This window comes from Lampetra fluviatilis, chromosome 36 (assembly GCF_964198595.1).
Source record: "Lampetra fluviatilis chromosome 36, kcLamFluv1.1, whole genome shotgun sequence".
NCBI classification, from domain to species: Eukaryota; Metazoa; Chordata; class Hyperoartia; order Petromyzontiformes; family Petromyzontidae; genus Lampetra; species Lampetra fluviatilis.
The window spans coordinates 722,762-738,123 of NC_136310.1; the positions used below are offsets into that span (position 1 = coordinate 722,762).

Below are 15,362 nucleotides of genomic sequence, written 5' to 3' on the forward strand. Positions count from 1 at the left end.
TTACAGCCTAAGCCAGTGGTGGAAATTCCATATTGTTATGGAAGGGGTGTGTCTACCAATAAGAAAACCACTGTTGACTTCCCTCCAAAGTGGTACTCATTTCATTGACCCAGGAGGGATGATGGGCTGATGCATGTGCAATAATAAGCTAGCAAAGCACCGAGAAACACTTTGGAAATGTGTATGCATGTCGTGCTGCTGCTGCTGGGCATGTCGTGCGATGCAAGTCGTGGGTTTATTCACAGGCAGCGCTCGCAGGAAATGATGGTGCTGGAGGAGAGACGGCGGCAGGCGGCGGAGGAGGTGGCTCGCAACCAGCAGCGTGCCAGGCACTTCCTCAGGGACACGGTGGCCAAGTGAGGGCTCGCACCGCCAGCAGGGCCTGTACCAAACCTCGGGTCAACCACTCTTGTGTCTTTTGTAGTGACTTCAATCACAATGTCACAATGTCACAATATCACAATGTAATTGAAGTTGAAATTTCACCCCAGAGCGTTGCTGTAATTGTAATTATAATGGACGTGGTCACCCAGATTCATTCTTGCAAATTCGACTATGTTTGTCTCTAGAGTTCTCACCTCGTTAAAAAATTGAAAAAAATAAACTTGCTCACATGTCTGGTCTGAAATAGCTGGGTATTATTAAAGGTGAGGGCTCTAAGCCCAGATTTTGTGGCCAAGACAGGGAGGTAACTGATTAATTGTAACAAACTTCAGCAAATGTGTTATTGCTGTAAAATTAATAGACTAATAATTATTAAACAAATGTGATTTTTTTAAAGTTGCCATGTGTGATGTAATATGGCATTGTTAACAAATACACTTTTAGGCTTTAACGTCGTGGGCATTAAGTGTAGTTGAGGTGGTGGCACTGTGTGCCTCCTACAGGGTTCGCCAGAGGGAGGCTGAGGAGGAGGAGAAGGTTCGGCAGGACAATGGCCGCAGGTTGAAGTCCATCATGACTCTGAAGCAGAGCATCGCAAACAACAAGGTCTCTGCACGACACTAACAGTTCACACGAGTCACGGTGCAAATCCGCTGTCTTGACTTAGATCTATGCCTTATACCGTTTAAAAATCCACACCTAGCCACTTGCGAAGGTCCACTGTAGCCAAGCACAATGTGTGAAACGACTGTCTGCTGGTAAAAATGTATAAAAACTTACCCCACATATATTTCTCCTTTGGTGGGAGATTCTCTTCTGAACACACTGTACAGTGCAAAGACTTCAAATCCACAACTCAAGGGTATGAGCTACGTTGAGAAAACATTTGTCCAATGGCATTACCCTCGCATGCTGATTGCAGAGAGACACTGTAGGACTTGAAGAAACCGAAAGCAATTGTCGCGTGGTCCCGAGTGTTGACGGCGAGAGTGCCCGCTGACAATTCTGCCGCTGGCGCTGCCTACACGGTGCTGCTGCTGTTGCGGCTCCAGGAGAATCTGCGGACGCTGAGGGCGCGGCAGGTGGCGGAGCAAGCGGCTCGGACGCAGGAGGAGGAGCGGGAGAGGGCCGCCATCCTCGCCAGCGGAGGAAACCCGACTGAAGTCCTTCTCAAAAGGAAGCGCTTGGAAGAGTTTGAACGGACAAAAAGGTACGCGCTGCTGTGAATCTGTATTTGCCTATGACCAGGCGGACGTGTGGCCAATGTGTTGTGTAAGAAATACTTTGATTTTGTATGTGGAGAGATGGATTTTTGAAGGAGACATTGTCTGCTTATTTATTTTTCATGAGACCTTGGAAGCAAGGCAGGATTGAGCCTGCATAGTTATTGCATGAATTACTGCAGCAGGTTGTTATAGGCTATGGGGCTATGTGGTGTTTAGCAGAGGGTAATACAGCAAACCAAGGGCATCAAAAGTCACCAAGACTTTACACTTTGCCAAATATTCACAGCCGTGGTGTCCATTAAGACCCGTGCCTAAATATGGCCCTGCATGATTTATTCTTCAGGGAGTTTGAGGAGCAGGTCAAGGTACGTCAAGTGGACATCATTGAACACATCTTGAAAGAGGAGGCGGATATGAAGCGGAGAAGCAAGCAGCAGCAGCGGCGGCAGCACCTTGCGGCCGCCACAGCATCCCGAGACGCAGAGGGAGCAGTGGGGACGCGGCTCGCCGACCCCAGGGTCATTCGGCTGCTTGAGGAGGCCCTGGGGGAAACCGGGAACAGCCAAGCGCCGGTCTGTGTGCCCATGACACACAGTGGACATTCACCTGGAAATGCACAGCGTGTTTAAGTATAAAAGTTCAAACCATCTGCATGCTAGGGTCAAGTATTAGTACCCGTCATTTTTTTAAGTGGCTCTGGGCCAGTGGCGAGCACCAGTCTCTGCATAGGACAACCACTGTTAACTTCCTACCAAGTGATGATCGTCAGCCGGTGTTTACTTCACCAATGCAGGAGGGCCAATGAACCAGATTAACACTGTGTCTTGTGAGCTTGCTCTACAGGGGTCTACAGTCTGGGCTGTCTGTAAATAAATCCAATGCTTTGTGACATCTGCGTTTAGGCAAGAATGTTCTAATTGAAATCAATTTCCCTTTTTAATTGCTTTAGATTTGTCAGCAAGGTAGCAAAATCCATGTTGTACTTTACTATGCTTCATCTATGGTCCCCACACGAACCAGTGTGGCGAAGTATGGTCAAACAACCCCTACGGACCACTTGTATTTCATCAGAGGATTGACAACAGGGCTGTGTATGTTCGACAACGAAACCTGTACGAAACCTGTACTCTGTGATGTCTCAGCCACTCAGGTGTCGCTCTCCCTCCCCGGACTCGGACGGAGACGGGGAGCATGCGGGGCTGAGTGCACTTGGGGAGACAGTGGCCATGGCCACTCGGAGCCCGGGGGACGAGGAGGAGGAAGATGATCTGATTCAGTCCGAGTACCCGGGGCTCTGGGAGCCGGAAGACGAGCAGAGCACAAAGCGGGATTCCGTGAGTCTCACTGGTGGCGAACGGACGCGTGAGTAACAGTCGGCTATGGCATCCTGAAGTAACACAGCGAGACAGACCATGACAGGTTGGAAAAAACTAACAGAGCATGCACCGTCGGTCAACCTTAATTTCTATCATTTTGAGCATAAAAATATTTCAAATGTGGAAATTAACTGATATAGCGGCATGATGTCATAGGCTTTTTCTTTTCGTGCACAACTTGCAAAAGCTCGTGTAATTTCGACCTTTATTGTAATGTTAATTTATTCAGACCTCTTTTAATAATTTATTGCAACATTTACTCTCGCTTGTGAGCAGGCCACTGGTCAGGACATGAAAACCCGTCCGTTCAGACCCAGTAAAGCAGAGGGAGGAGGCCCCGTGCTGGAGGAAAAGCCAAAGGGCCAACGCAGACTGGGGCTGACGGTTCAGGGCCGCTCCTTTTCCAGCAAGCCCAACGTCATAGCCTTCAAGGTGGGCATCCCAGTAACACTGTGCAGGGCACCTGTTGGCCTTGCCACACACAGCATTTGCCAGGTCCTAATCAAGCCACAACGGTGGCTCGGCTCTGCTGTTGGCACTTGCGGTGCGCAGTGAAGGGTGATTGATGCTTGCTTACCCGGCCCGTGATACGTATTTTATTTTCCACACACGCTTACGTGAGTGCTTTAAACTATACATATCGCGGCCTGTTTGTAGCCTTGTTTGTCTGCTTTGAAACTGTGCAATGCCTTGTTTCTTAAACACAAGCCACAGTTATTTGCATTGTCACTTATTTTAGTTTTGAAGGGCGATTGCTCATCATTTGTTATTTGCAAATTTCAGTATTTATTATTAATGATGGCAGCAGTATTTTTCTAGCATGTTGTTCCTTCGGTAAATCCGATGTACTAATTTACTAGAGAAGTACATAAACCTAGGTTACGTGTGCTTTTGAGCAGCAGGGTGGTGCAGTGGTAACACTTGTGCCTCACAGCAAGGAGGGCCTGGGTTCGAATTCCGACGTGGGCATCTTTCTGTGTGGAGTATGTTCTCCCCCTGTTCTGTCTTCTCTGGGTTTTCTGGCTCCCTTCCAAAGCTTAAAAAGGCCAAACAACCGGATGCTAAGACATTAACTGCAAATGATTACATTTGGATTACACGTAGCAGCATTGCTCCCTCCTGCGATAACTTAGCAGGACTCTCCTGAAAAAGAGTCTTGGGACTCGGTTAAGCTTTCCTGGGTAAACAAGCGATGTCATAATTTAGAGGTATGACTGGTCAAGCATATCAGATAGATACAATTAGCACGTGACTATTTTCTGTATTAAACACTATTCTTATGTTGTTGTCTTCCCAGAACTTTGATGTTGGCAAAATATACAAGTTGAAAGTGGTTCTCACCAACGTGTCTTACACCAGCAACTTCTGCCGCTACAAGGGCATGAGCGAACATCTGGAGGACTACGTCAGTGTGCGGTTCGTAAAGCCAGAGGCACCTTCCAGTGCGGAGAGGTCGAGAGAGCGCTGTGCCTGTGTTCACGCTCTCAGTGTGAATGCAGCCATCACAGCCTGATCGCCCTCTCCGTTCCTGGCAGTTACTTTTAATTACAACCGGGTGGGAGCTCATCAGTGTTTAATCATGACTGGGAATTCTGATGAGAAGATGTTGGAGGGAGATGTCACCAAGATGATTCTACAAAGGAAAATGAAAGGGGAAAAAAGAAGGGAAGAGGAAGGGAAGAGTCGGTGGGAGAATGTGACCAATAGGATGGAACTGTCCGCGAGAAACGGTGAAGACGTAACACGTGGAGAGCAGCTGCCTTGCGCATCGACCCTCCATTATGAGGACGACACGAGATAGGTGGCTCATCCAGACTGCACGTTTACTGTGCAAGGGAAACAAGGGTGCAAAGGAGAACTACCGTTTAAGTCTAAATCGTAAATCCGATTATTGCAGGCAGTGTTATGTAAGTAAAGCTGATGATGCAAGCAAACAATGAGATGCTAATTTCAAGAATAATATACAACCCTGCTGAATATTTAAAACCGGACTGGATGCCGTGCAATGCGTGTAACGTGTGCCCCGCCAGGTTCAAGCCTCCGGGACAGATGTCTGCAGGAATGTCCTTTGAGCTGATGGTGACCTTCGAGGCGACAGTGAGTGCCAGCAGCCACACGGGGAGGGCTTCTGACGGAGCGCAGGAGCAATCGGCTCTCGGCGTGTCCATCGCTCCGCGAGTCATCCTCGCTCTCACAGGTTGTTGGTGGAGCGTTCCTTCACCTGGGGAGAACGACTTCGACCACAGGGACCAGGCACCAAGGGGGGCTTTGTTTGCATGCTCATTCAGCTGGCAGAACAAGTCCATATTTACCGTTCGCTGGGAGGACATTTAAATGTTTTGGTCAATTGGCATTCTTCCAAAAACAAGACCAGTCAGTTGAAAGTTCTTCAGGAAAGGAAGCCAGCTAGCTGAAACGTTTAGACTTTAAATTATTGTTAGTGATAGCCAAGACCCTGTTGTTATTTTCAGTGAGTCCTGTTACTCTATTCAGATTACACACATTTATAATTTATAATAATTAGAATCACGGTGAATCCTATGCAGTGCGTTCATTACTTGTCACTGATTAAAATATTGCATGAACCAAGGGACCTATTCCATAATTAGTGCTGTTTTTCAACAAAAATATCAGTAGGGTTGTTCTTTTCATAATATAATGTTGGTGCATTTATATTGGACCATTATAAAGTCACAAATGATTGAGCACACATTGAAACATTTCACCACCATGGTCATTAAAAAACTGCCTGACTTTTTTTCCACCTATGAGGCAGTGTTTGTTAGTGACGATGGTGGGAAAGTATTTTCAGCCTACGCCAAACTGGTCCATGAAATGTTACAAACGATTGCCTCTCTCGAACAGAAAAACGAGGACCTGAATGGAGAGCTGCAGTTTGCAGCTCAGAGCGGACCCTTCACAGTGCCAGTGCAGTGCACAACGAAGAAATGTGACGTGAGTACAGCGCAAGGCTCTGCTAAGGGAAGACCGTGGCTGACGGGGATCTATGAGCCAGCACGGGCTGAAGGAATGACGATGATAGACGTGGTGTCCGCTGCCAGCAGGCAGTGATACCGGCGATGGCACTGCGTGCGTGTATTGTGCAGGTGACGGTGGACAGGTCCAAGATTGACTTTGGCACCCACGTGGTCGGAGAGACCATAAGGAGGACCTTCACGTTGGTGAACCGGGGCGCTCTCGGGACCAGGTTCCGTTTCGTGAAGGCAGACTATGAAGAGGCACAAGAGGTCCAGGCAGCACCACGTGTGCGTGTGGCAGTGCCAGCCCACAGCAAGGCCCTGCAAGCACACACACTCCCGTAGGGCTGTTGTCTCCGTCAGTCGCCTCTACTCGCAGGCTAGCCACAGATACCTGTGGTTGTGATCAATGTTGCCATATGTACACAGGAGTGGGTGGCATGACAGCTGCTGTAATGTCTGACGGGGAATCATGCAAGAACTCCAAAGCCAATTTATTTCCCCCAAACGTGCTGTGCTGAGTGGACGTTTGTTCACGTAACCAAGTTGCTATTGTGTGGCACAGGTGGCGCCCGGTGGTGGGGGAGAGGACGCCGGCTCTGTGAGTTCCCAGCGCGGGGTCGCGTCCACGGAGGCTGCTGCTGCAGAGGCTGAAGGGGAGCCAGGGGACAGCTCAGGTGCGGTGCACTGAAACATCCCCACCCCCCCGTAGCAGTGCTCTCTGGGTATGGCCTTGCGTGATGTGGACAGTCGTCCTGAAACTGAATGAAATTGAAGTTTTCAAACGGATAAATACAATGTGGGTGTATTTTTTTCGTAGAAAGAGCACAACAAACTGTAGTTTACTAAATTCTTTGGTATGTTTTTAGAAATTACAGACCGATAGCTGACTTTGAGGACTTTGCATCACACATAGCTCGCTCATTTATGGTCACCGGCGGTGGTGCACAGGTAAACATGATGCACTGGGGAGACCCGGTAGCCAGTCTGATTCCCAGCCACGGCTAACATCAGTTGCAAGTGATACCGAAACTGGTTCTTTGGATCCCCTAGCACCCTTTTTATCAATCTGCAGTGACTGGCGTGGTGAAGTATAGTCAAACCCCCATAATTGACATGTCATGGGGAAGACATACCGCAGGAGATTGACAAAGTACTGTCAATGTGCATGCATTAAATGTCTCTCGTAACGAATGGATGTTGAGTTTTGCGCACATTTTACAGAAATGGTGGAGACCGATTGCAGTAGAAATAGCCCGGAGAAGGCTGGCGTGGAGAGGGCGACGGAGACGCCAGACCCGGCTCTCCCCGAGGAGCTGCGTACGGGGGAGGTGAGCGCTGCTGGTTTGGCTGGGGTCAACACGGGGGAGGAGACTACGGGCCAAAGGTAAATAAGCTCCCTGCGTCTTAGGGGAGGAGATATAGCAGCAACTAGTGCAGGCAAGTGCATCTGCACCGGGGCTGTGAGGACAGAGGGGCCCATAGGTTGAAGGGGCCCAGGTGCCAGGCTGTGAAGCTGCTGTGTGTGTATGTGTAGGTGGTGGAGGGCGAGCTGCCAGGACTGGGCTACGTGAAGCTGGAGGTGGTGTTCACCCCGACAGTTCCTGGGGACACCCGCGCTACCTTCCACGTCCACTTCACCGACCCCGGCTCCCCACGCGTGAGAGCCTCTCTCAAGGGGGTGGCGGCTGCTTACCTCCACGCTTGGCGGCAATGACAACAGACTGAGAACTCGACTGACAAGATGTTGAATACCTCCTGGTGTATTGTAGTGTAAATGAAAAAGCCCTGGATAAATATATTTTATATAATGGTAATAATGGCCTGTATTTAGTTTGGAAAGCCTGAGTGTCAAGACTTGTTTTCAGAAGGGCCTGCCATTGGAATGTTTGGTCAGCACAGGGTATTTGGCACACACCCATGCGTTTGTGGGGATAACACTTCAAGGTCCGCACAGATGAGCATATCAATCTATTTGATGTCCTTCCATCTCCTGGCCGCTTCACAGCTCAATTTCACACGTGTGTGTGATGCTGCCAGCCCTTGACACCAAAGCGTTTGATATTAGGCGTGTGCCCCCGTACCCGGCAGTTGCGTAGCGATGTGCAGGTGGTGCAACTGCACCGGTGTCAATTGTGAAGGGGGGGAGGGGGGCGGGGAAGGGGGGCACTGGATTGAGGGACCCATTTCATTCCGTACCCCAGGACCAATGCTAACCAAGCGATGCCACTGGTGCCCAGCTGCACGAGTGTACTTGACAACTGCTGCAGAACAAAACCGATACGTGGACACCTCACTACCCACACTCTTACACCAAGCGACGCTGTGCCGACGGTGTCCGTGGCCACTGTGTCAGTTGGAGGTGCGGGCAAGCGCGCTGGCAGTGGACGTTCCCGTGTGGGTCCAGCGGCCGAACGTGGACCTCAAGATTTGCACGTTTGACCGCCTCTACCAGGACTCCGTGCTGGTCCATAACCGGTGTGTCCAGCAGCTGCAATGCACACTCACAGACCATGCTGAATGGTTGATTTGTTTTAATTTAATTCAACTGAGAGCCTGTTGGTAGAGAATGTATCCTTATGGAGGAACCCTGTGAAATATCACTGCAGAAGCATCATCTACATTCATCACACATCACATGAAGGTGGGGTGTTGCATGAAGCATGTGTGCATTAATGAGCCTGTTCTCTGTCATCGCACTGCAATGTAGGTCTTGTCTCACACCATATATCCACCTCTTGGTTGGCTGACTTGTGATGAAAAACGTTATTTACTTGCGATCCATTGATGTGCTTTGCCAGAGCAACGACTGCACTTCGCCTGAAGTTTGAGGTGTGCAGGCAGCTGCAGAATTACCTGGAGGTTTTGCCCAAGAACGGCTACATCCAAGCACAGTCCACGTTCTCCGCTCAGCTCAAATTCCTCCCCAGGTAATGGCGCTCCCGAACACGAGATCAGAACATACGTAGTGCCTGAGTGTCGACTCATTGAAGCACAGCAGAGACAGGGATTTTGACTGGTTACTTGTAAGCAGAAACATAAGTAGTGCAAGCAAGGCTGGATTAACCCATGAAACTAGAGTTTATTTAGAATGTGTTTGAAATTTGCGTGTCTTTACATGCGCTCATGTTTATTGTGTGCGTGTACATTTTTACAGACAGAGCATGGCTGTGGATGCACCTGGATATTTTGATAAAGACACGTGTGTGCTAGAAGCACCTGTACTCATTCGAGTTGGAGATCAGGTGAGGATTTTGGCTGTCTGCTTTTGCAGTCCCTTGTTCAGTCAGCCCTCCACGCTGTAACGTTAAACCACGTCTTGTCGAAATAAAAAATATAGCAATGGGTGCAATCAATGCAACACTCTTGAGAGATCTTGGATGAAAATATAGATTCTTTGTGGTGGTCACTGAGACAAGACTCGTGTAAATATTGCCCACACGTGGGCAGCAGGGTGGCGGCGGTGGCACAGTGCTAACACAGTGAGCAGGGCCTGGGTTAAATTGACAACTTCGGTGCCATTCTGTGTGGAGTTTGTATGTTCCCCCCCGTTCTGTGTGGGTTTCCTCCGGGTTCTCTGCTTTTCTCCCATAGGTAAAAACTGACAAGAACATACAACGTAACTGGTATTGGCCAAACATTTCAATGCTCAAAAAGTGTCTGCATATGACTCAAAATGGGATTATGAATAACGACATTGCAATGAAAATTTGGCAGGGCCCTCATGAACAAAAGTACTGAGACTCGGTGATGCTTTGCTGGGTAAACGAATGTTACTATAATAGTAATGAAATAACACAACGTTCTATTGGGAGTTCCTGATATTGTGAAGGCAGCATTCTCCAGCACCAAAGGGGAGAATTCCTCACGGGGGCATGCCAGGTTCGCCGACGGTGTTGAGAACGCCGTGTCTCGTTTCCCCAGACCAAGCCGGTACCCTTCACGGTGCACGCCATCATCACGTCGTCCGACCTGCACTTCGATCGGGCGGTCATCGACTTTGGCTGTTGCACCATATTTGAATCGGTGAAGGCCACAGTCAAACTCACCAACGACTCCATCCTGGCGCAGGACTTTGGCTTCGTAACAATCCCCGAGGTACAATTTGTAACTTACCTGACAACACGAGCCCAGTTGCAGCCTCTTAAAAATAAAAAATCACTTTCCTCTCCATAAACCCCACATGATTTATTGACTAGTCACAAGTCGGGTTCGTGATTTGATTCTCTGTCACATTTTGGGGTCATATGGTTCAAGAAATAATTTGTAAAAAAAAAACTATATCTACTGTCTCATACCAAATGCATCTCTTCAAGGCATCTGTGCAGCCTGTACGATGAGGCCACAATACGCTTGAGACTCGAGAGCTTCCTCCAGTGGAGGCCCTTTTTCCAGAAAAATCAGCAGCAAGTGATTTCAGGGCTGTGCCTTTGTGTTGCACGTTCGAAATGAAGAGATCAGGGGCTGTGGATTCATGGCAACGCATTTATTTTGAATGTCTGTCAAACACAACAGTGCGTGTTTCATACTGAGCAGGGCGGGTGGCTCAGTGACAGCAGAGCAATTGGAGGTTGAGAGATAATTTCCTGACCGAAGGTTGACTCAGCTCATCATCTCTCCACGTTCCCTAAAATGAATACTAAATTGTGGGGAAGTCACCAGTGGTCGTCCTATGGAGAGACTTGGAATTTTCAGATGAGTATGTGAGCACCACCTTAATGCACATCCCTTAGGGCTCTGTGCTCAACAGTTTCCTCGGACCGTGGCGACTCGTGCGGCGTTAACGCGAGCGTCTCGCCCGCCCGCACAGTATGTGGACGTGCAGCCGAACCACGGCTTTGGAACAGTGCTGCCCCTGGACACAGTGCTCATCGACATCATCTTCAGTGCCACAAAGGCAAAAGAGTATAAGTTTGACTTGACCTGCAAGTCAGGCACTAACAGGTACATTTTAGGCAGTCGACACAATGACTACCATCGCTACTTGTATGCTGGTCATGAAATTTGTCCGTAATTAATACTTCACGACCAGAGAAGCTGTAGACCAATACATTTCGTGTGTGGCAGAGACTTCCAGCTGAGGTGCGTGGCCACGGGCGTGCACCCCCCACTGGAGCTGTCCCACTCCCTGCTGCGCTTCAGAGCCACGGCCGTCGGGGACACGTCGGTGGCGTCGTTGCACGTCGTCAATTCCCACACGAGCGCCAATGAGTACAGCCACCCCGTGCCCCGCGTCGGCAGGGGGGATGTGGCGCCCGTGGGCCCCACCTCCTTCCAGTTTGTGGTGCCGCCCGACTGCCCGCTGAGCGTCTCCCCCGCCGTGGGCACCGTGGCGCCGGGACTAGTGAGTCGCAGAGTCTGGATCATACAGATTTCTGAGTCAATGGTGCGGAGCAATGACTCGCCCCTGTTCTCCCTGGGTATTCTGATTATTTCCTCACATGTGGCGATATTGTACCTGCCGTTACTGCTTAAGATCGTCGTACCACAGTAGCACGTTACGAATTTAATCACGTTTTTTACCGCAGCATATTCTGAAATTTGTTGTCCTTCCCCCACACATTCGATTAGCACGGTTGGCTACGTACGGTGCGGAAGAAGTTCAACATATGTATATACGTACATATGTGTACGTACATCCACAGAACTATGTGGACCTCAGTTCCCTCGCTTTTTAGACACCCCTTAATATTTACTGTGGTTCGTACCATTGACTCATAATCATAAATCAGAGGTCAATATTTTGAGTGCCACGTGGGACTGGCGCTCAAGACGGCAATGAGCGCCGCTCTCTCTCTCTCTTCCCTTGCCGCTGCTGTATATCCTTGTCTCTGCATCTTTCCATTATCTACAACGATTCCCTTTTCCACGTCTTCTCACAGAAGCAGCTCGTGCGACTGCTGTTCCGGCCAGTGCTGTCCGAGCAGCAGGTGCTGGAGGAGATGGAGAGGCTGTCTGCAGTTCGCAAAGCCAAGAGCATCGCAGAGCTCTCTGCCTCCTCACAGGCGCAACCGATCCCCACAGCAGCATCAGTAAGATTCCGCTTAAGAACACGCCTTCCGTTTATTAAACACAATTCAGGAGAAATTTCACTGCAACTGATTGATTTCTCCCGTTCTGGAGATTTTTTTTTTTTAAGAATTGACACAACTGATGAATCAGTGATAATTTAGCCAGCAGCATCAGGATTCATACAGCAACGAGAACTGCACACTTCGTCAAATATATTAATTGCTTGATTCTTCCTCACCATCCCATGGCACACGCTCTACTCAGAAACCTGCTGGAAAAAAGGGCCCGCTCATCAACAAGAAAAGACTCAAGGAGGGACAGAAAAAGAGTGGCAAGGAGCCAGGAAACCGCACAACGCACGCCACACCAGATCCTGTCAATGGAAACGCGTTTGTGGAGCCTGTCCTAAGCAAGTGAGTGTCAACCCAGCGTCTGTCTGCACGCATGTTGGGTTGCTTGGTTGTCAAAAACCACGACGGCCGGCACATAGATGTCCTGTCAGGTTGATTTGGTCCATTATAATCATACTCACCTTTTCATACCGTCCAATCTTATTAAAATTGTGTTATATTTGGAGCTTTTACGTTTACTCGTGCACAGATTCAAACCCGGTTCATAAACAATGCCGGATCATTGCTCAGACATAATCTTAGCCGCCTGTACTACCCAGCCACCTTAAGACCAATTAATAAGAATAATTGCAACTTGTAAAGCACACGGCTTTCGCAAACTCACAAAGAAAACAACAACGCAGCGCGAGGAATCACAGACAAGTGGGAAGGCAGCAGTCAGGCGGTGAGCCGGTGCCAACAATTCCCCAAGCTCTGTGGTCCTCTATATATCTATGAAGGTTTTTTTCAACCAATTAATGAGTGTTTTACATGTGGGAGGAACCCAGAGCACCTTGAGAAAATCCACCCGTGTGAGGAGGCAACACACTATCCCATGCAGGTGAAATAGATGGAAATTCGTCCACATTTTTCCTTATCACTTCTTTCCTGCAACCTTGGGTATGGCACCTCAATACCCACGGGAAGGGAGTTTCACAACATTTGTGTGATCCACCAACCCTAGCAAGGCCACTCTTGCAAATTAGACTATCCTGGTCTCTTGAGGTCTAACCTAGATAAACAAAATAAACTTAACTGCTCAGCAGTGAACTTACTAACATCAAATAATTCCAGACCTCACGCTTCAGTTATTAGACATGTAGCACTGTGACCTAATTCTATACTAAAATTGAATGACTTATAGGCCCCCAGAAAAAAATGTGATAACCTGGAGAGGCCTCCCACCCGGGTCTGTAGTTCTGGCACGTTTGACCTTTTCTGGCATGTCTGTACGCAACGCGGGCCCCGCCGATATTCTGATTCATGCGGCAGTGGCCCGTCCCACGTGGCTTTGCATTCCAGGGAGGACGAGCTGGTGGCTGCCCGTGCTTCCCTACTCAGGGAATTCCCGGGGAGCTACAGCACCCACACAGTCGCCTGCTTTGTGGTCAGCGGCAATGCCTTTTCACAAAGTCAGCCCGGTCAACTCACGTGCAGGTCGGTGCTGCTGACGCGTCGAGTGTGCCAAACACAAGCTAAGGCCCCATTGCAGGTTGAATGGGGCCTACCCAAAACTCCTGCACCTCTTATTACTTTAGAAAGCAAGGTAATACACACTTGAACAGCACGTGTATGTTGAAATTGTTTCACACCATACGTAGCCAACCGTGATGATTGTGAGGCTCACATTTAGCAATAACGTATCAAGGTTTGATATTTCATAGCTACTTATAGCTCTCCATCATGATCATTAGCCATGGTCATTCAACTGCTGGATGAAGGCCTCCCCAAGCCGTGTAGCTCTCATTACCAACAAAATGTAAAGCCTGCTCGTGCCCGTAAAGAAAATGGATATACCATTTTATAGTTTATTAATGTTACAATGGTTAACTAGCACTGAAGTTGCCACATAAATACTGTGCCAGATATCCCTTGTAGATACACACCTAGAGTAGATACATACCAAGACTGCGTGTCCTGGGCTGTCCCACACAAGTTTGAAACTTTGTTCTCGAGAAAAAAAAACACTTTAAAGCCGTGGTGAGGAATACCATCACGACACTGGCGACGTCGCTCCAATGTCGCTCGCACACATCGCAAAACGTTAGTGCCGTGACATCACCGGAGTAGTATAATGGGACATACGCCTTGCTGCTGCTGTTGCCTTGTGTGTGGCTCCCCCCGTGTGCTTATGTGGTGGCCTGGCCTCCGTTTCGCCTCAGTGTGCACAACACTCTGTACCTGGAGGTGCACTGCCCAGCCGTGTCCCCACCGCTCATCTGCGTTTCTGACAGCGGCCGAACCACCCTTGACTTTGGGCAAGCATGCATCGGTGAGGCTGCCTGGCACGGCTATCCACTGGTGCTCCTCGCGGTGCTGTGGGTCGCAAGGCAGAAGTCCTTGTGCTGTCATGCCAGACAGTTGTTTCAAACTGTACATGCCCTTTAAAGACCTCACTTGACATAAATCAAAATGTCAGTGAGGATTTCCCAAAAGCTGACCTACGTGAGCCTAACATCACATTTGATCCCAGAACTGTGAGGCGATTTCATGACTTGCAATAGAAAAGGATTTCCCCAAAGATGTGGATGGTCAAAGGTCTAAATGTACTTCTGACATGATGCCTGGAAAATAAAAAAAATCCTCCGTGTAAATAGGGCATTGCATGGCAGTACAAACATTGCTTCAACTACAGCCAAGTAGCAAGGCAACCAGGCGTTGAGCCGGCACCAATAATTGCCCAAGCTCTGCGCTCCTCTATATATTAAAATAATTTCAGCCAAGTAATGAGTGTTTATAAATGTGGAAACCAGAGCATTTGGAGAACTCCCACGCATGCGATCCTATAGAGTTCATGTAGATGTTGTATTGCGTGGGCTATATCAGTATCACAGTGATGGAGGTTGTAGCCTTGCCCTTCCCACGATCGTGAGGTTTGCTTGTTGCTGCTGCTTCTGCTGCAGGTCAGACGGTGACAAAGCGGATCACAGTAGAGAACATTTCTCACCAGCATCTGAAGGTATCCTTAAAAGCGAGTCAGCAAGCTCCTTGGTGAGGCTAACCACATAGTATTAAGCTGTGACCAGTATTGTGGTAAATGTTATGTTTGGTATTAAACGTGTAAAGCATGGTAGCACACACCTGTAAATCCAACACTTTGGAGGTAAGAACTGGTGAATAGCATAGACTTGCCAAACTCCGTAAGCCACTGGGCCGCAAGGTGGCTAGGAGATGGCAGTATAGCAGGTGGGTTCGCAAACCCATATGTGCGGACTTTTAAATGTTATTTTCTTGTGTATACGTGGGTTTCTCTGGGAACTTCACATTCCTCCCACA

At 48.8% G+C, this 15,362-nt stretch overlaps 1 protein-coding gene across 2 annotated transcripts in view; it reads left to right on the top strand.

The window, feature by feature from the left end:
• The window catches only part of CFAP74 (cilia and flagella associated protein 74), a 28,923-nt gene that overhangs the window by 5,478 nt on the left and 8,083 nt on the right, over positions 1-15,362 (top strand). The window contains exons 8-31 of one of the 2 annotated variants that reach the window (XM_078873137.1): positions 246-356; positions 888-990; positions 1,437-1,594; positions 1,954-2,182; positions 2,753-2,944; positions 3,263-3,418; positions 4,284-4,402; positions 5,017-5,083; positions 5,852-5,941; positions 6,094-6,252; positions 6,530-6,641; positions 7,189-7,295; positions 7,502-7,624; positions 8,321-8,442; positions 8,766-8,894; positions 9,122-9,209; positions 9,889-10,062; positions 10,775-10,908; positions 11,032-11,308; positions 11,847-11,996; positions 12,241-12,389; positions 13,389-13,523; positions 14,249-14,358; positions 14,990-15,045. In XM_078873137.1, coding sequence (XP_078729263.1) covers positions 246-356; positions 888-990; positions 1,437-1,594; positions 1,954-2,182; positions 2,753-2,944; positions 3,263-3,418; positions 4,284-4,402; positions 5,017-5,083; positions 5,852-5,941; positions 6,094-6,252; positions 6,530-6,641; positions 7,189-7,295; positions 7,502-7,624; positions 8,321-8,442; positions 8,766-8,894; positions 9,122-9,209; positions 9,889-10,062; positions 10,775-10,908; positions 11,032-11,308; positions 11,847-11,996; positions 12,241-12,389; positions 13,389-13,523; positions 14,249-14,358; positions 14,990-15,045 — 3,250 coding nt within the window. Of the gene's footprint in view, positions 1-245; positions 357-887; positions 991-1,436; positions 1,595-1,953; positions 2,183-2,752; positions 2,945-3,262; positions 3,419-4,283; positions 4,403-5,016; positions 5,084-5,851; positions 5,942-6,093; positions 6,253-6,529; positions 6,642-7,188; positions 7,296-7,501; positions 7,625-8,320; positions 8,443-8,765; positions 8,895-9,121; positions 9,210-9,888; positions 10,063-10,774; positions 10,909-11,031; positions 11,309-11,846; positions 11,997-12,240; positions 12,390-13,358; positions 13,524-14,248; positions 14,359-14,989; positions 15,046-15,362 lie in introns of both variants that reach the window. The other variant, XM_078873138.1, reaches the window with a different exon arrangement.